Source organism: Peromyscus maniculatus, chromosome 10 (genome assembly GCF_049852395.1).
Source record: "Peromyscus maniculatus bairdii isolate BWxNUB_F1_BW_parent chromosome 10, HU_Pman_BW_mat_3.1, whole genome shotgun sequence".
NCBI classification, from domain to species: domain Eukaryota; kingdom Metazoa; phylum Chordata; class Mammalia; order Rodentia; family Cricetidae; genus Peromyscus; species Peromyscus maniculatus.
The window spans coordinates 23467821-23492592 of record NC_134861.1 but is presented as its reverse complement, the minus strand read 5'-3'; the positions used below and the strand labels follow the sequence as shown (position 1 = coordinate 23492592).

At 38.3% G+C, this 24772-nt stretch overlaps 1 protein-coding gene across 5 annotated transcripts in view; it reads right to left on the bottom strand.

The window, feature by feature from the left end:
* The window catches only part of Vps54 (VPS54 subunit of GARP complex), an 86377-nt gene that overhangs the window by 45491 nt on the left and 16114 nt on the right, over positions 1-24772 (bottom strand). For 4 of the 5 annotated variants that reach the window (XM_076546050.1, XM_076546051.1, XM_076546052.1 and 1 more), the window contains exons 2-7: positions 23958-24113; positions 22234-22475; positions 17490-17568; positions 14668-14702; positions 6680-6811; positions 2768-3153 (exon numbers count right to left, since the gene is read on the bottom strand). In XM_076546050.1, coding sequence (XP_076402165.1) covers positions 2768-3153; positions 6680-6811; positions 14668-14702; positions 17490-17568; positions 22234-22475; positions 23958-24093 — 1010 coding nt within the window. In that variant the 5' untranslated portion in view covers positions 24094-24113. The remainder of the gene's footprint in view (positions 1-2767; positions 3154-6679; positions 6812-14667; positions 14703-17489; positions 17569-22233; positions 22476-23957; positions 24114-24772) is intronic. The other variant, XM_076546055.1, reaches the window with a different exon arrangement.

Genomic DNA, 24772 nt, shown 5'->3' with positions numbered 1-24772 from the left:
AAAAGACATAAAGAATCCAAAATGACTTACATTTTCAAATAAAATTAAATGGCATTAAAATATCAATGAAGCTTTACAAGAAAATAACATTGATATTTAACAATCTTATAGTAAAAATATAAATCCATCAAATAGAACTTGCCAGAAATTTAAAATACAAAGTAAAATTTCTCAACTACCAAAACTCAGTCTCAAATTACTTCAAGTATGAATCAGGATTTGAAAGATAATTTCTTTGAGCGTTCTTTTATTTTTGAAATAACTTGCATATGAAGATGCTTATCCAAAGTATAAATTAAACTCAAATTCTGATACCAAATTTTTACACAGTTATAACCATAAGAGTACTGACAGGTGATAGGCAGCTTTACAGAAATGTTTACAGATAAATATCCTTTATACGTATAGGTTCTAAAGAAATTAACAAACAGACATCTCGGCAAAATGGGACAAGAGCAACATCTGAGTTAGGGCACTCACTTAGGGTCACTGCCCAGTATGACGAAGCAATGGGTCTGACCCCCAAGAACAAAATAAGTAGTAAGTAGTTAAATAAATGTAAGCTTGGATTCTCTAATGCAATAAATCATAAATCACTGATAAACATCCAACTCGAGTCTTAGATTTTTTTTCCAGACACCCTTGGATAATTACAGTCTTCATCAATATTATCAATCACAAACAAATGTATGTATCAAATGAAACTGTAAGACCTTTGCAGTAAAAACTAGAACTGGTTTACAATGTGAACTCAGCAAGTAAGCATTCAATCTTTAATTCTATGTCTCAGTTCTGTGCCAACATCATGACTAGCATGTGATAAACAAAAAGTGAAACTGAGAGCTTCTGTCATTTTCATTTAAGTCTATTTTTGTAAAGCAATGACAAAATCAATTATGCATTAAAAATATCACACAAATTGAAAATAATTCATAGGTGAGAAAATTAGAAATCATTTAGTCACTTGGGGCTCCATGCTGGGAAACCCACAGTAGACTTCAAAGGCCCATAAATCATCCAAAATTTTATGTACAGGTATAATTTTGAGGACTTTCAACAATAGCTTTTAACAGTCTTTCAAAAAGCTTTGTGACTTACCCTGTAACCATTTCTGCAACTAACAAAATCTGGGTTATATTCCTAGCATTGGAGTCCTACAGCCATCTGCACACAATCACACTGTGTTGGATGCACCCTAACTGCCAAGTCATGTGCTTAGCCCCGCCCCCTGACAGAACACACAGCAGAGAGCGCCTCTGCTCTGTTCGTGACTCAAAACTCTCATAGTCAGCCTGACATTCCTAAGTACTATCATTTCCTCAGTAAATGAATGAACCAAAGACTTAATTCAATTTTGTACAAATTCTAAAGTGCTATCTAAACATTCCATATATATATAATTTTAGTTAATGAGAACTTGTAATTCAATTAAAATGAGCTTATTTTGACTCTAACTCTCCTAGAAGATATTACATCTCTATTAACCTACAGAGCACATCCGTAAGACGAACCTCTTATTGCAAGTTCTGAATGAATCTGCACAAGATAAGAACTTCTATAAGAACACCAACACCTGCTTAGTGTAATGAAATTTTGATTGCAGCAACTGGTCTATAAATAATACAATTTCACATAAAATATCCACAACTACAATCTTAAAAGTATTTTATGTATAATTTCAAAGTCAAATTAGCTTGGTTTCTTTTTGTGTTAGTGGTGCTGAAGATAAAACTCACAAGCTAAGCAAGTGCTCTAACCACGAACAACAAACACCTGCAGCCACCACCACCCTGTTTCAGTGTGTGTGTGTGTGTGTGTGTGTGTGTGTGTGTGTGTGTGTGAGAGAGAGAGAGAGAGAGAGAGAGAGAGAGAGAGAGAGAGAGAGAGAGAGAGAGAGAGAGGGAGGGAGGGAGGGAGGGAGGGAGGGAGGGAGGGAGAGAGAAGGTCAAGCAAGGGTGTCACCCTCAAGCACCATCGACTGATCTTAGTCTGGAACTTGCTGAGTAGACTAAGCTGGATAGCCAATGAGTCCCAGGGATCTTCCAGTTTTATTGCCCTTACCAATTTTTTAAAATGTGTTTTCTAGAGATCTAATTTGGATTCTCATAGTTTCTTGGCAAGCACTTCTCCAACTGAGTAATCAACTGAGTAATCTCCCCCAGCCCTGTTTTGGTTTTGTTTTGGTAAAGGTAGTCTCAAATAAAAACTCAGGAAGGGCAGGGTTTTTTTTCCAATCACTATTTGGAAAACTTTGAAATTCAAGACACAAACTGAAAAATAGAAATCTTAGAAAGCTTTTTGTATTTATTTGTGTGTGTGTGCACGTGCCTGTTTATGCCATGACAACACGTGTGGAGGTCAAGTCACTGGGCTTGAAGGCAAGCGCCTTTACCTGAGCCGTGTCAAGAGCCTACGGAAATCATTCTAAATAATGTAAAGCAGTCTGCTTTCAAGTGCTATTTTCAAATTGTAACTGGTTTTGTATTTCTTCCATTTACTAGAATTTTTTTTCCCCAGAGCTGAGGACCGAACCTAGGGCCTTGCCTAGCAAATGCTCTACCACTGAGCTAAATCCCCAACCCCATTTACTAGAATTTTAAGTTAGCTTCTGTATTGAAATATCGCTACTACTACTTCGTTTTTGTTTTGTTAATGTAAGTAACATAATCATAACAGTACTAGGCAAATCAATCTGGAAGACAAAATACACATTTCACTTTGACAACTTCTCTGACATTACTTCTAATGGTTTACTTAACAGACATACCGGAAGCTGTGAATGCCTTGAAGCTCCTGCTGCAGAACCTCTTGAGTTGTTGCTATCAAGTCCAATGCTCCAACAAATTCAGAAGTGGATAATAACACCTGCACTGTAGGCTGAGTTTGGTGGACAGTGGCCATCAACTTCAGTTTACTGTATACTTTAACACAATTATTTCTGGTAAGTGCCAGTCTTAAAACGTGTAGTGATCCTTCACACATAACTTTATCAATCTGTGCAATTTTATCTCGAAGCATTTTTACAGCCTGGGAAGTTTTCTTGAGGTAGTCCTGCAATTCATGTTGAGAGGTCATTGCATGAAAAAATGCTTCTGAACGTAGAGAGATCTGGTGAGCAATGTTTACTTCCACAATATCCAGATAATGGCTCAGCTTCAAAGAGAAGAGAAAATCAGAGATGTCTTAAGTATATCATTCTTGACTATCCAAATACTTTCTGAAAATGGTAAAAAATGTTTCTACAAGTATTAAGTTCTATTGTGTGAATTGTTGGATTATGGGACCCTTGGAATCTGGCACACAACATGGGAATCAAAGAGTGCAGCCCAAAGACAGGTAACTGTGAGAGCAAAGAACAGAAGTGTCCTTGCTGCTGCTTCCTTCCCAGCACGGCTGCCCCTCAATACTACCTCCTTCTCACAGCCAGCTGCTCAGGGATTAGTGGTGGACTGAGTTACAAGATTTCAGAGAAAATCATCTCCTTGGCCCACATCAACATCATACATCATTTATCTAAGTAGATGGCTATAGTTTACACTGAGCTTTTCTTCTGTGTACTATCACATCTATTTCACATGCATGTATGTTTTCTAATTGTAACAAGCTTCAGCTATAATTAGCATTCTCGTTTTACAAATGAGAAAATGCAGAAGCATTAAATAACTTGAATATAGTCATATGGCTAGCAAGTGCCAAAAATAAAATATAAACTCATGTCTGTCACTCAGCTCTTCATCCTACATTGTGCTGTTTCAAAATGATAGTAGACAGACTGTTGAGTCACATATTACATACGATTCATTCTGATGCTTTCTTCAAGGCTGCTTATTTTACATTTCTAAAATAATTCTTTTATCCATTTGTAATTTTTACTCCAATGTCTTATACTCTTAGAAGAGTGATAAATGCCTTAAGTCATTAGCTCATGTATACTATAGTACTACCAAAGCTAACTCTTACTGTTGTATATTTCATATGCTTTCTAAATCTCAGATCTGGAACTCTGAAATGGATTGCTTCCGTCACTATCAGTCCAATACACATCTACAGAACCACAGGGCTACCTTTTCTCTCCTTTCTTTCTAAAAGAATATGGCTTTTTTTTTTAACTACAGTATCTCCATTTCTCTTAGTTGTTACTTTCAGATTTTGTAACCTAGGCACTATGTCTGAACCTCATAGTATTAAAAGACTTAATGAACTTTCAGTAGCTATGATTTAAATGATTAGAAGGTATTATTTTCAATAATGGTCATTTACTTAATAATCTTTTTAACAGCTAATGGGTTACAAATTAAGAAATTTTGAGCTCATACTCTTTTCCTTCTCATCTTCAATACAGCTACTCACATACTGAAAATGCAACATGAATACAAACATAGTAAAATAGATTTATATGCTCAAGTGGACTAAAATCTCAGAAATGATGAACAGATAACCTTCACTTATGCCTTCTATGATGTTGTCAATCTCTGGACTGTTATAATAGGTCTGTAATTTTAAAGGTAAACTAAAGAGAAAACAACAACAACAACAACTTTGTTCCTATGCACAGTGTACTTCCCCCATCCCCTGCAGTGCTGGAGATCAAACCCTGGCCCTCACATATGTGAGGCTCACTCTACCACCAAATTACATATCTAGTCCTGATTTTTTTTTTTTTTAAGGAAAGCCTTAAAACAAAAAGGTGTGTATCTTATTTTGTGAGAGAGAGGTGCACGTGTCACAGCCTAATGTAGACATCAAAGGAAAACGTGCAGGAGTCATTTCTTTCCTTCTGCCATGTGATCGCAGTGCTCCACTGCAGGCAGGCAGGCTGGGGAGTTGCATCTTTGCCCACCGGGTCATCTCATCCAAGAAAAAACTTTAATGAAGACACAGGGCAATGATTTGCATTCCATGCACTCACCACATCCCAGACCAGCACTTGGGTAACCAAAGGAGGATGCAGGATCGCTTTACAATTAGCAGGGAAACTCACTCTACTCCACACAGGAGGCACTCACTCGGAAGTACTATCTTTTAACTCTTTCATTCCTACTCTAATAAAGCAGAATGAAAAGGTGTGTAAATACAACAAACCTGACTCTGTGACTTAAAAAATTTCTAACTTTCATCACTTTAGTTACTTTAAATATTCAGAACGAGAAAAGAATTTTCTGAGTTTTAAAGAGTTTTGGAATTCATCAATACTCCAATAATCCACTCTTTTCAAAAGCTAATAATACTTTATTAGTTTCCTATTAAGCTGATCTAAAGGAAAGAATTTTTAAAGTACTCCTAAAGTATATGTATAATTAATAAGATGGGTTTGTTGTTGTTGTTGTTGTTGTTTTTTAAGGTATTATTCTACCAGAGCATAAGACTCTAAATGTGAAAGTGCAGTCTGGGAATAAGGCAACATATATCATAAGCCACTGTTTATAATCAGTACGAATATTTATACATACACATATACATATACATATATATATATGTTTATATGTATTTTCATAGGTGGAAATTTCTAAGGAAAAACAATGATTTTATTTCCATTTACAGTTATGAGAAAAGGAACCCACATGGTTCTTCCCCACAAGTCTGCTCAGGCTCACTAGTCTCTTCCTCAATTCCTATGGAGACTGCTGATTGAACAGTCTTCTTGAGGCTTTCAGAGGCCAAGCAAGGCCACAAGCGTGAAGTAAATGTCCTTAAGGATCAGTCAGTTTTAGAGGCTCTAGGCCAAGTGCTGAGAAAGAACAGTCACTCAAGTGTTACAGGGTTCTTGATATGCCTAGAGTTCTAAATTAGAAACCACTTCCAAGATGTTTACTCGAAGACACAACAGCAGAGTAAAACTGAAGACTGTTGACCGATAAAATGCAAAAGACTAGGCTTTATAAAGCAAAAATGCAGTGTAGTAGGGATATCATATTCTAACTAAAACATTTTTGCTTCAAAATAATGATCTTCAATATGAAAATGAAGAAAATATCACTTCACAAAGTTGGTTCACTGTGCCTTTACATCATTGTTAGAGTTAGCTGACAGATGCAAAGCAATTTGTTAACTCGTATATTCTCTCCACTACAATTCCATCAACTTAGGGCCAATGAGATGGCAAAATCACTTGCCATCTAAGCCTGAGGACTTGAGTTCAATGTCCGGAACCCACATAAAGGAAGGAGAGAACTGACAACACAAAGTTGACCTCCAACCTCTGCATCTACGCAGTGCCATGAACCAATTCTACCACACATATCTCATACACATACAGGAAGGTTTTTAAATTAAAATTCCACCAACTTCTATTTTAGGTAAGAAGCACTCAGTAAGCTTTTCCTTTTCACAATCATAACTTTATTCCACTGAGTAAAGATGCCACTAACTAATCCATCAGTTAAAATCAGAGTTATTATTAACTATGACTGGCAACAAAAATGAACTTAATGGGTAGGAGAGGTAGTTAGTGGTAGAGTACTTGACCTAATATGGATAAAGCCTAGGTTCAAACTCAACACCAAGAAAGAAAGTGAGAGGAAAGGGAACAGGAGAGAGAAAAAAGGGAGACAGGGCTGGGAAGGGAAGAGAGAGGAGGCGAGAATAAGGTAGAGCTTAATAAAGAAATCTGAACTCTAAAACTTAGTACCACCTCACCAGAATGAAGTTTGCTGTATGGAAAAAGTCAGCAAGAAATTACCTTTTCTTGAAGCAACTTGGAAGAAGCTGCATCACGATTTCCTTTTCCACCAGCAGTATTAAAATGAGACCAGGGTAAAACTGAATTAAAAGTTAAGGAATCGTCCAAGGCAAAATCTGGTTTCATAAAAATCTATCAAAAGAATGCATTGTCCCCAATTAGTTAAATATCTCTATATCCATTAGCTCTTACAACAACATTATAATACCACTAAACAAAATTAACTTGGATCTTAAATGAGAGGCAAAAGCAAAAATCTCAATCACAAAAACTATTTCTCACCAAATTAAAACACTCATATAAGATAGAAAAATGGGGCTAGGAGATGGCTCAGCAGTCAAGAGCACTTGTTGCTCTTGCCGAGGACCTGGGTTTGGTTCCCAGCACCCACACAGAAGTTAACAACCATCTCTAAGTCCACTTCCAGGGGTGAGATGTCCTCTTCTGATCTCCACAGGTGCCAGGAACACATGTGGTGCACATACATAACACAAGAAAAACATGCAAACATACAAAATTAAATAAACAAACCTAGAACACAACAAAACAGAGAGAGAGAAAAAAATGTAGCTGAAGTGGTAGAGCATGCTGGTAATTCCAGTGTTCAAGGAGCTGAGGGAGGAGGACTGCCACAAGTTTGGGGTCAGCAGTGAGTCTACAAGCAGCCTGGGCCACACAGTGGGCTCCTATCTATAAAAGTAAATAAATAACAACGGAATAAAGATAGAAAAGTGCTTTTGCCTTGACCAGGGTGGATTGCTGTAAGCCTGCATCAGTGAATCCAATCATACATCACATCCAGCCAACAGTTTTTAAAAATGTCAAGTATCAGTTTTCCCCAACTTCTACTTTCTCGTGCTAAAAATTCCTTCAGAAATGATGTTCAGAATAAACAAAAATCTAGAACCCAAAATTCAGTTATGACGAATGTTTACATCCCCACTATCCACATCCAGCTAAACAGTGATTTCCTAAGGATTTTATGCGTCTTCTCTCTTCATCTTCTCAGCACTAAGCAATTTAACTCCACATTTATCTCTGGTTTACAGGAATTACCTACTAATATCCCTATCTAACACAGAGAAAATCTGTATTGTGCCAGAGGTACCAATCTATTAACTTCCCTGTTTAAAACTCTCAGTGGATTTCTACCCACGAACTAACTATCGACCAAATAATCCACAAAGCATCTAAATTTCATCATTTACTGGGGAGATAGGAGGAAGGAGGGCAGATTGTCCCCACTTACCTCTTTACACCTTTATCACTGCCCCCCACCCATACATTACATTCTAGCAGTACAAATCACCTTCTATATTTTCTTAGGCTTAACTAACTTGATAGCCTTCGGCCAAAAATGCCCTTTCTTGATTGTCTTCCTGTAGAACAAGACCCAATCAAAACAGTAAAAATATGTCTCTATGTACAATCCGGACCCTAACCATCCCACCTCTGAAGACAAGTATACCACATACAATTAATTATATATCTCAAATTCCAAAAATTATTTAATATGCATCTGTGATGACCACATGTTCTTACAGTTTGATTTATTAATAACCAAACTTATCAATCACTGTGTTCCCTAACATCTAACAAAGGGCTGAAACACACACTTTAATTTACTAATATTTATATTTCATTTACTAATTCATTACATCTATATAAAAAACTAGTATGAATGCAATAAGGAAAAACCTAGTTAGGAGTAGGAATAAGTTTTCTAATCCATGCTTTAATATTATAATTATAATATTATATATAATATTATAATATATAATATATATAATATTAATATATTATAATATTATAATTGAAAGAATGAGTTCAATAAATATCTATTAACTGTCCACTATGTTAGGTATTAAGGAAGAAGTAGAGATAAATTACTACCCAGCTTCTAATCTCAAGAATTATCAATCCAAGGAGTGTGATAGAGTGTGAGTGAGTGAGTGAGTGAGTGAGTGAGTGTGTGTGTGTGTGTGTGTGTGTGTGTGTGTGTGTGTGTGTGTTTGATGTTGTGTACTCCTAGGTTCCACATCAGGTAATTCAACTGAGAACTGAAATTATTCAGGAAAAAAAGCTTCTGTATTAAGCATATACAGGCTTCTTTTCCTTGTCAGTAAACCTAAACAATATAGTACAACAGCTATGTACACAGCATTTATACAGTATGAGGTATTGTAAGTAATCTAGACATGTGCACTTAAAACACACAGGCACATATGTGCAAATTTCATGCAGTACCTAAGGGACTAGGGTACTGGCACGTTTTGGTATTGGGGGAGGAAGGTTTCTGAAACCTATTTCTTGTTGACGCTAAGGGGCAATGTATAAATATCTTGCAAGAATAGCAATTTTCAGCCGGGCGGTGGTGGCGCACACCTTTAATCCCAGCCCTTGGGTGGCAGAGGCAGGCAGATCTCTGTGAGTTCGAAGCCAGCCTGGTCTACAGAATGAGTTCCAGGAAAGGCACCAAAGCTACACAGAGAAACCCTATCTCGAAAAACCAAAAAAAAAAAAAAAAAAGAATAGCAATTTTCTTAAGGTGACTCCTTTTGGCAAAGGAGTAAATTGTGTTCAGTTGGAAAGAAGAAAACACATGGAAAACTGCCTTTTAGAAGAAAATTCTGAAGGATTTAAATACAGGGGCAGGGGTGGGGAAGGTCTAGAAGAAACAGGGCAGGTAAAGCCGGCACCAGCCACAGTGGCTGAGGTTTACAAGTGACAGGTGACGGCGGGGCGGGGCCAAGGTTCCCAGTGCTGACTGACAGCTGCAACTTCACTTTCCAAGTGCTCTCCCTTACTCCGGCTCCCACCCTCGGTCCCTCTCTTCCTCTACTCAGTACCTCACAACCCCCCAGAGAAGCTGATGAAAACAACAGACATCCTCCAGAGGTGGGGGCTGAGGTACACTACTCAATCAACAGACGTTCATAAGAAGAAACTATCCTTAATAATCTACAGGAGTGGTGAAATCCACAGCATTTATGATTTTAAAAGGAGATACACCTACAAGCTAGCGATGAGGAAGAGACTACTAATGTTTAAAAGAAAAAGAAAACCGTAAGTAAATTTCCTGTCATTTTAGAAACAGGGACACAAGAAGTTCCAGAGAGGTGCTCAAGAGAGCAGCCTTGGTCTCTGTGGGGTAGGAGGGCTGAGGGGAGGTGAAGACAAACAGTACCTAATGATATCACAGCAGAAGACTCCATAACCCTGGAGCAAAGGGGCCACTAGCCAAACACTAGCCAAGAGCCATTTGGAACCCAGACTAGACCTGGCCAGAGAACTTCTCCATGACTAAAATATGAAGTAAAGAAGCAATGCTAAAAGCTGCAAGGGAAAAAATGGCACCTCACAAAGACAGGAACATCACAGTAACTCCGACCACCCTGAAAGCCAGCAAACCCGAATGGGACTTTTCAAGTCCAGGAAGCAAACAGCGGCCAGCCAAGAGCACTCTACCCGGAGCAGCTCTCTCAACTGAGCAGTACATCCGGCTGTTCCTGCAAAGGCACGTGAGGGCAGTTGATGACGGCTGCAGAGCCAGCACTGGAGTCTTCAGGAGTTCTGCAGGGCAGGGTGAGTGTGCAAGAGAACCACTGGATGAGGCAGCAGCCCGCTCTCAGAGAAACCCACACACTCATGCTCTCGGGCGTCCCCACTTTATCCCCAGTACCTCACTCCTTCTCTTAACCTGCTTGCTTACAATCTATATTGAAAGCGTCTTTTAAAGCCCCGAATATACTTAATAGATGAGTACATTCCCTGAAAGAACAGATGAACGAAGAAGAGCTGGGAGAAAATCGGTCAGGTCTAACCCAGTGAACCAGCTAACGCCAAAACTAAGAGGGGAGGAAACAAAGAAATAGCCATAATCCAGTCAGCCAGGACCTCATGATAAAATCATAGGAAATAACAAGGTTGATTTTTAAAAGATAATCTCAAATGTGAATAAAAACCGACTCAACTAGCGTATAAAGATGCCTAAAGACTGAATGTCGAAGAGTATAATTAATCTACCAAGCAAACATAGCCAATAAACAAGCAGTTAAAAAAAGTTATTTTTGTATCTGAGAAAACAGATTTCAAATAAAAACAAATCAAATGAGATAAAGGAGGACACTCCTGGGCCTGGAAAGATGGCTCAGCAGTGAAGAGCATTTGCTGCTCTTACAGAAAGGACCTCGGCTCAGTTCCCAGCACCTCCATGAGGCAACTCACAACTGTCTCCAGCTCCAGTCCCAGGCAATCTGATGCCCGCCTCTGGCCTTCACAGCCACCTGCTGTGGTGATATTTTGTTGTACTCTAACAAAACTTGCCTGAAGATCAGAGGACAGAGTCAGTCACAGAGTTAAACACAGAGGTCAGGCAGTGGTGACACACACCTTTAACCCTAATATTTGGGAAGCACACACGCCATTAAACCCAGCACTAGGAAGGAAGTGATATGGCTGGGTGGAGAAAGGCATATGAGGTGTGAGGAGACAGGAACTAGAGGCCTTTCGGCTGAGGACGCAGAGAATTTCAGTCTGAGGATTTGTGGAGCTGGTGAGGTGAGAGGTGGCTGTGGCTTGTTCTTTTGTCTCTCTGATCTTTCAGCATTTACCCTAATATCTAGCTCCGGGCTATTATAAGATCATTTAGGATTTGAGCAACAACATGCACATACATGACACACAAACACACAAGCAGAAGCAGAAACACACACACACACACACACACACTTTTTAAGAAGACACTGAGCAAAGGGAACGATTCACTAAGAAAAACTTAACAATTACAACCATGTATGCACCAAATATGGGTGCTCCTAGTTACCTAAGATACCGAAAGGCAAAGATCACATAAATCCTGACACAGCAACAGTGGCAGAGTTGAATACTCACTCTCATGTCTACACAGGTATCCCAAACTTAAAATCAGCAAAGAAATGTAAGTCATACCATGGATTGCCTGTATGAAACAAATATCTACAGAATAGTTCAACCAGCATCGAGGGAATGCACATTTACCTCAGAAGCACACAGAACCTAAACTGATCACATCACCATTAACAAGCACAAGCGCGCACACTGAGGATTCCTTGTATACTATCCACTGTAGAATGAAAGTAGAAATCGGCAGTATCAAAAACTTCAGAAAGATCACAAATACTTGGAGACTAAATAGTACAGTTATGAAGGACAATAGATCATTGAAGAAATTTTAAAAGAAATTTAAAAGTCCCTAGAAACAAAAGAAAATGAAAACAAACAAACAACCTATTTGGTCCTCTGGAATAGATGCAGGAAAGACACCTGATAAAGTTTAACACACTTTCAGAATAAACGTATTGGAAAAATTATGCAGACAGACCATACCTCAAAATAATAAAGGGTATACATGGCAAACCTGCAGCCAACATTATACTACATGGGAAACTACTGAAAACATTTCCTAAAATCTGAAGCCAGATAAGGGTGTCCACTGTCTCTTATTCTATATAGTGCTCAAAGTCTTAGCTAAGTCCCCAAGACAAAAGAAAGACAGAAAAGGAATAAAACTAAGAAAGGAAGATGGTATTTCTATTTTCAGACAACAATTCTATACTCAAGAACACTTACAGATGCTACCAGAAGACTTTTAGAATAAACACTTTCAATGAAGGTGCAGAGTACAAAATCCAAAATCCAACAACAGAACCAACCAACCAACCAACCAACCAACCAACAAAAACACTATCTTTCATAAATATCAATAACAAACTTGCTGAGAAAGAAATTAGGAAAAGTAGCTAGGCAAGCTGGCATATGTGTTTAATCCCAGCACTCAGGAGGCAGAGGCAGGTGGATCTCTGTGAGTTCAAGGCCAGCCTGGTCTACAGAGGGAGTTCTAGGACAGTCAGGGCTGTTCCACAGAGAAACGCTTGTCTCAAAAAATGAAAATAAAAAATTAATTAATTAATTAATTATAATAGGAAAATGACCCTAATCACAATAGCTTAAAAAAAAATAAATTAAGTACCTAGGAAGAAAGCTAACCAAGAAAGTCAAAGATCTTTTCAATGAAAACTTTAAGGCACTAGAAAAATGTCAAAGAGACTAGGTGAAGAAAGACCTTCCTTGTTCTGGACTGGCAGAATTAATGCTGTGAAAATGGATATACAACTACAAACAACCTCAGATCCAATGCAATACCCATCAAAATTCCAATCACACTCTTCACAATACTAGAAGAAAAAATACATTCATATGGAAACACAAAAAAGCACACACAGCCAAAGTTACCCTTAGCAAAAGAACACTTACAGTAGGTATCAGAGTATTTGAGCTCCAATGGTGCTACAGAGCCACAGCGGCACAGCCAGCACAGTACCGGCACCAAAATGGACATCTGGGCCAATGAAACAGAACATAGGACAAAGAAATAAACTCACACAGCTACGGCCACCTAACTTCTGACAAAGCTAAGTCATCAAAGATGTACACTGGACAAAAGACAACCTAGTCAACCAACGGTGCAGGTGAAACTGGACATCCACCTACAAAAGAATGAAAACAGACCCATAGCACTCACACTGAACAAAATCAAAGTACGTCAATTAATTTAAACCCTGAAGTACTGAAGCTGCTGCAGGAAAACAAGGAACACACATTAAGATCTAGACATAGGAAAGACCCTTCTGAACAAACCTCCAATCATACTGGAAATAATCCCAAGAATTAACAAAAAAGACTACATGAAATTTAAAAAGTTTCTGCACAGCAAAGGAAACTGTCAGCAGAATGAAGAGACATACTACGGAGTGAGAGAAAATCTTCACCAGCTGTACTTTAGACAGGAAATAAATATCTAGAATATATGAAGAGCAAAAGTTAAATACCCAAACCTAAAACTGTTGAATAATGAGTAGGATAATTAGATGAATAGATGGTTTGAAAGAGAAAAAAAAAGACAGACAACAGACCAATCAATACTTTAAGAAAGTGTTCAACATCCTTGGCCATCAGAGAAATGCAAATTAAAACTACTTTGAGATCCTAACTCACCCAAGTCAGAAGTCAGAAAAAAGACAACAAATGTTGCCAAAGATATGGGAAAAAAAGAAACCCTTATTCATGTGGTGGAAGTATAACCCAGCAGCCATTAAAGAATCAGTATGGAGTCTTCTCAGAAATTAAAAACAGAACTAGCCATATGACCTGGCTATACTATTCCTGGGCAAATACTCAAAGAACTCAACCGCCCACCATAGAGACACCTGCAGATCCATGTTTATTGCTGAATTAGTCACAAATAGCATGGAAATGGGACCAACATTCCACCAACAGATAAAGGGATAATGAAATGTGGTATGTAATATATAAACACAAGAGAATTTTAACTACAATGAAAAGTGGAATAATGAAATTTGCAGGAAAATGGATGGACTTGGAAAGTATATTAAGCAAAGTAACAGACTCAGAAATTCTGACAAAAACTACACTCTCTCTCATATGCAGATCCTTGCTTGTAATGTTTACACATAAATGCTGTAAGTAGGGACAGACATATGAAACTAGAAAAAAGACTAAGGGGGGGAGGGGGGCTAAGGAAATGGGGTAGTCAACAGGTCATAAGTACAAGAAAAGAAAAAGGAGGCTATGAAGGTCCAAGGGAGTGTCAGGGAGATAGGGTAACAAGGGAGGGGAGAATCAACAAAAGCAAATTTTGTTTCAAAATGCCATAATGAATCCTAATATTGTGCACGCTGATTAAGTATTTTACATAAAAACAAAGAGGTAAGAGTCATTTATCTGAAGAAATCTTCAAATTAAAGTAAAAAATAATTACATATATACACAAATATATAAATACACACACACACACACACACACACACACACATCCTCAGAAGGGCAAAATAATCTCACTTGTCAAAAAAGAGTCAATTGAAAGTTTCTTATAAGGCAAAATTAAAGACTAGATATTAAAAGTGAATTCTTATTTTTATGCTTCATTACCTTAGGTACTTGTTCCAGATCTGTCCTGGATTTATCTATGAAAAAAAGTAAAAGGGAAATACAATTTTTCATATTTGTTTTCATTCTATATTCATAAATATATTTGGAAAACTTTAATGTTACACTGGGTTAAGTAGGTAAATTAGGTTTTGTCCTTCAAGTACCCCTCAATCTACCTATGATCTCCATTACAGCAGGCCATACTGAACAAGACAAACGTTGCAAATAAACTTACCAGTTAGCAACAACAGCTGGAGCCATTTCAGATCTTTCTGATGCTCTTTTCATTAAGGTTTTGTAAAATTAGGTATGGTAGCTATGTGGTTTTAAAAACTATATTAAATTCTAAAATAGAAAGATGGGGCTTTGTTATTGTTGTTGTTAATTACTTTTGTTTTCTGAGACAAGGTCTTGCTTCATTGCCCAGGTTGGTCTGGAACTTACTATACAGCCCAAGCTACCCTCAAACTCACAAGTCTCTTGCCTCAGCTTCTCAAGTTCTAGGATTATAGTTGTGTGTCACCATGCTCAACAAGAAATATTATTTTTTTTTACTTAAAATATCTACCATTTCATCCTGAATTTTTGACCAAAGGCCGATTTTTTTATTTTTTTTATTTATTTATTATTTTTTTGGTTTTTCGAGACAGGTTTTCTCTGTGTAGCTTTGCGCCTTTCCTGGAGCTCACTTGGTAGCCCAGGCTGGCCTCGAACTCACAGAGATCCGCCTGCCTCCGCCTCCCGAGTGCTGGGATTAAAGGCATGCGCCACCAACACCCGGCTCAAAGGCCGATTTTTGATAGCATATTAATTTTCTTCTCTGACATCTTAGTTTATGTCACCTACAAATTTATCTACTATAAATTTTGTCTTCATCCTGCCAAGCCAATCTCTGGTGACGTATCTCTCTTGTTCTCAAACTGGCCTCTCTACACTTGGGCTCTACCTGCATGTCTCTTCTGTGAGTCTGCTTTTACACACCTTGCCTCTCCATAACTTCAAACTCTTTCCTTAAATGAATTCTCTTATCTGTACATGGAAATATGCTCATTCTCTTCTATTTACAAAACTGAGAGGATAAAACCTGGAACCAGGAGTGGGTCGAAGCAAGGGAACCTCAGGGGCAAAATGTAAGGAAAACACAGGTGTTCAGCATTATGCAAATGTCTCTCCTGCCTCACGCACTCAGAGCTCATCAACCAATCAGTACCTTACCTCATTCCTACTGATGGTCGGCATTTCTTGCCCATGTACACCCTTCTTACATAGTATCAAGGTTTCTGTAACCACTATTCTGCTCTAAAGGCTCAGTCTAAAAATCTGTCAAATTCTAGGAGACTTCTCAGCATGCAGAGAGTGTTCTGACACTGTCACTTAGCTAACTAAAACTCCCATAGCTTTCATTTCTACTGTGGAAATCACTGTTGATACTCCTCTCTCTCTGACCACTTGTTATTTTAATCTCCTTCAAGAGTATCTCATTTTCTAACTGCCCCTTAAGTGTGACCATTTCACACAGTATGTTATCGTTGGTCCTTTCATTACTCACACCCTATGGAAGTGATCCCATCGACACCCTCAGATTCAACTACACACTTCTGTCGATCGTATTATAGTTTCTCTGATACCAACCACCATGCCTACATTTCAGCCTATCCTGAGCTCTGGGTTCTCAATCAGATTTGTCTTTCACTGCAGACTGGCAGCTCAACTAGCCTCCAGCTCTTCCAGAATGCTTTCTGCCTCTCTCCCTCAACTGGACTCCCCATGTAGACAGCTGCCCAAGCATTAAATATAGGAGTTACCATTGACTCATCTTGTTCCACTACCAAACACTAACTGACCATTAAGACCTGTGCCTAGGCTACTTAGCTATCTGTTCTGATTTCTTCTCTACTTCCACTGTTACTGGGTCATCTCAGCTCTTACTTGTATTACTGCAATAGCTCCAACTATCTTCTCGTCTCCAGTCTTACCACCATATAATAACTTATTAACTATTTTCATTAGGAAATGTACAATTATAAATCCAACCATGCCTGGCTAATAACAGTTTGTAGTCTGATACTGTCTTTAGAAAGAGTAAAATTACTAAGCATGACATACAAAATTCTCTATGACCTGACCCCTTTAACTTCATTTCTTACTCCTAGTAGAACCAACATATGAGATGCTTGCAAATCTCTGGACATGCTTCATTCTCTCTTGACTCTATGGCTTTGTATACACTGTTCTTGTGTGTGCGTGTGCGTGCGTTCGTTCATATTCATTTCTAGGAAACACATAAACCCTACCCAATACATAAATGTTTCACACTAGCTAATTTAAAACACAGGTCATAGTCATCAACTATGGGACACTTTCTTAAGCTTAGCAAGAAAGGGTGTGTGTGCAATCTTATAAAGCTGAAGTGACTAATATACGGTGTTGCAATTATTGGTTCATTTCCTTAAACTCCTTGAGAGCTAAGACTCTTTCTTACTCTTTTATTTTTGAGCAACAAGTAATCTACCAAGCACCAAGAAATTAAATATTTAAAAACTGAAGCATTACACTATTATCACAGTCATGATCATTCTCTAAGAAACCTTGTAAAAAAATTATGGTCTTAAACTGTAAAGTTAATTACTAGAAATAAAAGCTAGAAATACAGCCTAGCATACACAAGGCCCAGGTTTCAATCCCTAGCACCACAAAAATACACAAATAATTTACTGAAAATAAAAACTGTAGATATTATAGAAAACAAGGTTGCAATGTTAACAATTTGATCTTTAATAGTTGAGCTGTGTTTATTATCTATAAATAATATATATACATACCATGAATATGTAAAAGAGTCCTGTCAAAGGTATCTTTAGGAGGACAAATATTCTTACATCTCTCATGAATCTTCTCTCTCTAATAAAAATACAATGAAGTAATAATCAATGCTATGTGGAAATATGATTATTCAAAGCATCCACATGTTTTACAACATAATTAAAATATACCAAATTACTTCTGAAACTTAATATAAAACCACTAGCCTCTGAACTTAAATACAAATAGAAACGGAACCAAATATCACTATGATCTGAGGGACAGAGCTATAGCTCAGCAGCCTACACGTGCCTAGCTGGGTTTTTTACCCAAGCATCAAAATAATGACTTTCTTTCCTTTCCAGGAATGGCATTAAAAAAGACACATGGGAGAGTGGAAGATGGAGACAAGGAAACCCTTAGCCTGTAGAGGTCAAAGCTCTAGCAGCATTCTGTAGGTGACTTACTTACAGCTCGTTTGGCAAGGCAGCTACACCACTCTGCACTCCCACCAGCACTGAAGGGGAGCTTCTATTGCTCCCGACCCTTGCCAACACCGGTTCCGACAGTGATTTAGATTTCTATCTCTCTAACAATGCACAGCAGCACCTATTCATTTCAACTTGCAATTTGTAGGTTCTATACAAAAATACTTGAGAATACTGCTTATAAATCAGATATTATACATATTAAATGTCAGTAATATAGCCATATTCATCCTATTCCCATAACATCAACAATGTAAACAGGTGAAATAAAATCAGCTATATTTAAATTAAGCTTATGTTTAAAAATATTAAAAGCAGTAATTATAAAACTATAAATATGTATTGAGCTGGATAATGGCTCATCTCTATAATCCCAGTTACTAAGGAGGCTGAAGTGGAAGGACCAGTTGAGGCCAGTTGGGCAAAACAGTGAAGTACACACACACACACACACACACACACACAGCCAGCATTTATTAATAAATACATATTTTCCACTGTGTCATTTGACTTTTTTAAAGACTGAACTGGTAATTGAGATATTAATAATAGTTACTTGCTGAGTTAAAAGTGAGTGATAGGCCATTTCAAATTCAGCATTCAATTCTTGCATTCAGAAAGCACAATTTAAAGAAGCAAGCTGAGATGGCCATGGATCAACCTCAGTACTCAGGGTGTACAGGCAGGCAGCCTTCTGTGAGTTCACTCTATGAGTTTGAGGCCAGCCTGATCTATATAGCTGGTTCCAGGCCAGCGAGGGCTAGAGTGAGACCCTGTCAAAAAGAAGAAAAGAGAAAGAAGGAAAAGAAGGAAGGAGGAAGAGAAGGAAGAACAAGAAGAGGAGGAAGAAGAGAAAAGGATGGAGGAGGAGAAGAAGAATAATGTTGAATTGGACATTTGTTTGGATACAGTAAAGGTGTCTGCTTAAGGTAGGATGCTCTGTTGTAGTCAACTGGAGACATGGGGAAAGTTCTACTCTCTCTCTCTCTCTCTCTCTCTCTCTCTCTCTCTCTCTATATATATATATATATATATATATATATATATATATATATATATATATATTCCCTTGAGAACTTTATCACCAAAGATCTCCCAAATGATTTAAGCAGAACTATACCTGTTCTTTTTCTTTCAAAGTATCCGGGGTGCAGAAGGAGGCCTATACTGGCATTTTACAACATTTCCTAAATTGCCTCTCTCCTTTTTCTACTTGTATTTAAAGTCAAGTTCATAAAGAAATAGCTGGAACATTGTTTCAAAACCTGTCTCCCACCAGGTGTGGTAATGCAGTGTGGTAATGCAATTGGTAGGCAAAAGCGGCAAATTTCTGGACTTGAGGTCAGTCTGGTCTATATTGTGAGTTCCAAGCCAGCTAGGGGCTACAGAGTAAGACCTTGTCTCAAAACCACAGAACATCAGCAATTGAGCCTGGAAAGTTATATTCTCTTTCCACCTCCCCAAATTTTAATAAATTTATGTTGATTTTTGTCTTTCTCTTCCAGCTCAACTGTGGTCTTTGAAGTCCACCAAACACTTTCTGTAACTGCAGTCACTTGCTGAGGTTAGTCAGAAATGTAGAGACACCACCACTGATGCCTAAACCTGGCAGTATCCCAACCTCAAAAAACACAGAGCAGCAATAATGTTCTTATGGTCGGAGCCTTCCATGGAAAAGCCTCAGAGTTCCACAGCAGTGTTCAACACTAGGAGACAGATAAGTAAAAGAAAGGGAAGCTGTGCGTCTCCCTTGGCCTCATATGCTCTCTAGAAGCCAATGGAAGGAGAGAATGGATTTGGCCTACAGGAAGCCAAATGTGTGTGTAGTAGGGGACGATGGGCTCTCCTCCTGTACAGACTCCCCACTTCTAGCACCAAATCCTGTGACAAATCACAACAAAGCAGTTCTAACAATTACAGCTCAGATTTCAGAATAAGTCACCATCTTCATTATTATCACCAGAAAAGGAGACAGGAAGCTGAGGCAGGGTAGGATATATGAAGCTCTTTTGGTCTCAGTGACCATGCTGGCAAGAAAGGAATCAGTTTCTGTGGCTCTGTCCTTGAACATGTCTATGACAGTTTTGTTTGTTTCCATGTCTTCATGAAGCTCAATTGTGCATCTTTTACAAACCATTTCCAGCTCAATACCAAGTATCTTCCTATTATTGGTATCATACAAGTAGATCTTTGCCCAAGCTTAGATTCCAGTCTGGACATATGCAGAGGTCTTGGCCACAGACCTAATCAGCACAATAGGCCTGTCAAACTCATACAAAGCTTCCCCTTCACACTGTTCACCTGAAAGGATGACTGATGCCAGACTACACTTGATTGGTTGAAACAGAAAGCTTAGGAAATCATTCCCAAGAGAACAGAGGTCTTTCAGTGGGCAATCTTCATTGTTTCCAAAGTCAACAAACAGAAGCCCAAGGTGTCAGGATATAGGATCCACACCAGGAATGGTTTATACACAAGGGTATTGCTAGAGCATACCCTACATGCCCGCCAAATCTTCAGGCAGAATGTTCTCGTGGTCATAGTCATCTCACTGATAAGCTTATACAGCTGTAGACTGTGGAGCCAACGATTTGGATCCAGAAGTTGTCAGGATGTTAAAAACAGAAAATTAGACAACAGGGTACTGAAACCATGACTGGGGGTTTCCAAGTACGGAAGCCTCTGGACTGGTACGGGCTCCAGACTTCAGAAAGCTGTCATTGTTAGGTTTATCTCAGGATCCCTCTTCTGTTCTTACAACAGCAACATCACCACTTCCACTAGAGGAAGAACCTCCAAAAGTATGGCCTCGGGCTACCACAATTTTCCAAAAAAATTTCTTCTGCAGCTTCGCCTGGCTGTTACTTCCTAATCTTCTCACACTGGCTGGCTCCTTCCGTTAGACCCTGGTTTCTGCGGCATGTACAAGTCTCTTCTAAAGCTGTTCATCTCCTGAAACTGTCCCCAGTTTCAAATGCTTGCTTGCTGCAGTGACCTTCTGCTTCCTGAGATGCAGAAAAGTCTTTTTTTTTTTTGGTTTTTCGAGACAGGGTTTCTCTATGTAGCTTTGCGCCTTTCCTGGAACTCTCTTTGGAGACCAGGCTGGCCTCGAACTCACAGAGATCCGCCTGCCTCTGCCTCCCGAGTGCTGGGATTAAAGGCGTGCGCCACCACCGCCCGGCCGAAAAGTCTTGATAGTAGTAATGTTGCCTCTTATTTCTTCCTCACAGCTAATTTTGGCTTCAGGAGCCTTAAAGAGTATAAACCATCTTATGGACTCTCCATATGACTCTGCTCACAAATTTCTGAAGAATTTACAGCTGCTAAACAGTGGCATGTTCTCTGCTGGGCTCTGACAGATTGTTGCTTTGGCCTTGCACACCTGAACAAGCAAATTACTGATAAGAGGCATTCACTCCACATGAATCCATGCACCTGTCTGTTTCCACAGCTATTCAGTACTGGCTCATAGCCAGCCAAGATGAGTTTCATAGTCTTTGGAGGAACCCCATCTCTATCTTACTGTTGTTCTCTCCAAGTCAGTCACAGTTCTCTGCTTCCACCTACACAAGCAGTAATAGGCACTGTTGCACTTGTTGGAATCCAAAGGCCTAGGGCTATTTTCTGAATAGTGGACAGCCTTGCCCATGAAGCCCACTCAGGACATGTTCTACTGGACTGGCTTACACCTAGTCTTCCAGAGTCAGACATCATGTGCCCTGCCTCCCATCTCACTTGGCTTGCTTCTCCCTCTCACACCCTAACCTACTAATTCCCTAAATCTCACAGATCAACTGAGCTTTATAAAACTCATAGTGCCATTTCTCCTTGGCAGGTAGGGTAGGGTCCCACTGAATCTTAACACTAATAAAAATTTGTAATCCTGAAAAATCACTACAAAACAAAGTAAAATAAATCTATTAAAATGTATCTAAAGAAACACAACCCAGGCAACAGAATTTGTATACATAAAAAATACCATTAAAAAAAAAGAATACCAGCCAGGCGGTGGTGGCGCACGCCTTTAATCCTAACATTCAGAAGGCAGAGCCAGTCGGATCTCTGTGAGTTCAAGGCCAGGCTGCTCTACAGAACAAGATCCAGGACAGGCACCAAAACTACATGGAGAAACCCCTGTCTCGAAAAACCAAAAAAAAAAAACCAAAAAAAAAACAAACCATGGCTTCAAAGCTTATTGCTCAAAAATCTACATGAATCAAACTAAAACTCTATTACTTTTGACTTGATTACAACAAAATTCAAGATTAGCTGTTACCTGAGAGATTTCCTGTTGATATGCTATAAAATGTTCCTTGCTGATCTGTGGGAGGTAGAATGAAGGTATGACTTCAGTGTCCACAAAGTCCAATCCCCATGTTTTTGTGAAGAAGTCGGATTCTCTTTTTGCTAATGTAGGATCATTTAATGCTGCTGGGAGATTTACTTTGGAATGATATACAGTCCATCTATGTTGATCTGTAACTAGAGATGGGGCAACACATAAACTATTTGAATCACCTGCAAAAGTAAACAAAAGACCTCTGTAAAGTTGGCTCTATTTTCTTAAAAATCTTATAGTCTATTTTATATTCAATCACACTTTTTCTCCATGATAAATTATTAATAAAAGTCACCCTGGTTAAATAATCCTCATCATCCAGTATCAATTATCAAAGTAATAAGAAATGAAAAATAAAAGACATGCAGAATTTGAGGGTTACAAATTCCAAAATGGGAGCATACATCTATTAATAGAAAATCCTTCCATTAATTAATTTCTTTAATTACAATTTTTCTCTTTTTCCCAAAACTAAAAATACCTCAGTTTTTCTTTTTAAAGATACACCTTTTTTTTTCCCTATTATATTATAGCAGGCACTCATCATTTAAATGTCCTTTGCTTGGCTTATAATCAGGTAACACAATGCTGCTACAGCATTAATCTTAAAGGAAAAATAATATGCAATAATCCTCATTATTTACAGATTTGTTATAAGAAGTTCTCTGAGCACCTAACTAGCACATAGTGAATTACCACTGCTGGGGTCACTGCCCCTCAGGTCATAACATTGTCATCAGTCAGGAAACGCATACCCTTATCTTGCTTATGTTTCTGGTTAAAGACACTTATTTACTATCCATCAGTCATGACAATGTAGATTTCATGACTGTCAACATTATAAGCAGTACTTGCGTGAAGCTTTCTTTCTACATGTTTTCTCCATAAAGCACAGCACAACTTTCCTGTGTTTAGTCATGCTAGACAGCATCTCAGGACTATGTTACAGGTTATTTTAAACAACGCCTCCAACAAAGTTAACAACAAAAAAGCAAAATACATAACATTAAATAGGCTGCATAAAGAATATTCATGGGCCGGGCAGCGGTGGCCAGTGGTGGTGGTGTACGCACTCAGGAGGCAGAGCCAGGCACATCTTTGTGAGTTTGAGGCCAGCCTGGTCTACAGAGTGAATTCCAGGAAAGGTGCCAAAGCTACACAGAGAAACCCTTTCTCGGAAAAAAAACCAAAAAAAGAAAAAAGAAAGAATATTCGTTGCCAGGAGCTGAAACAAGAAGGTTGAGCACTTGCAGTTGGGAACACCTGTATTAGGCAACTCAATTTTTTATTTTTTATTTTTTTTTACTGCTCTGCACATATCTACAAATACTACCAAAGTACAAAAAATATTTAATATTGGAGTTAAAATACATTTTAGGGTATAGGAATATTTTTAAATACAGAATCTGCAAATAATAACGACTGATTGTATTACATTTTAACTAAATAGCTTTCAATCTGCTCCTCCATTTTCAATAATTTTCCAGTTAACTCCTTTAATGGAAATTTGTGAAAAACTATATCCTAATTTCCCAATCACCTCTATAGTTTGGGTTTTTTTAGCATTATAAAATTTACTCCTTTGAGGTTAAGTATATGAAATATGACTACACTTTTAATGATAACACAAATCATCAGAAAAATCCTCAAAAAAACATTACCTGTGGGCTCCTGGGGACATACATCTGGCAGTGACTGCACAGGTCGAATGTGTTTTGCTGGATCTACCTCTTTTTTAAAGAAACCATCACTGCTGCTTCCTTGAGGCACTGGAGAAGATCTGTGGCTTGAAGCCATTGCATAAAATCACCACTCAACTAAAAATAAGAAACAAAGAATAATTAAGACACTACAAACAAAATCTATCTATAGACATAATACACGTCGCATAGTCTTTCAAACCAGTAGCATTTTTTCAAAAGCCCTCCAAGTGTAAATAGTTGAATATCTGTTATTGTAGAATATTATTTTAAGGCATTACTTTTGTTTATGTTGCAATTTTTTTTTATTTTTTTATTTTTTTTTTACTGTGCTGTGTTACTGTGCCTGTCTAAAACACCTGACTGGTCTAATAAAGAACTGAATGGCCAATAGCAAGGCAGGAGAGAAAGGATAGGTGGGGCTGGCAGGCAGAAAAAATATATAGAAGGAGAAGTCTGAGAGGAGAAAAAGGAAGAGTAGCCAGAGGAGGAGAACACTAGGGGCCAGCCACCAGCTATACAGCAAGTCTTGAAGAGTAAGATTTACAGAAGTAAAAGAACGGGAAAATCCCAGAGGCAAAAGGTAGATGGGATCATTTAAGTTAAGGAAAGCTGGCAAGAAACAAGCCAAGCTAAGGCCGGGCATTTATAAGTAAAAATAAGCCTCCATGTATGATTTATTTGGGAGCTGGGTGGCGGGCCCCCAAAAGACCAACAACAATCTGTGGTTAATTATGAAAGTTTTTCAGAACATTTAGTTTGCTAAGAAACTTATT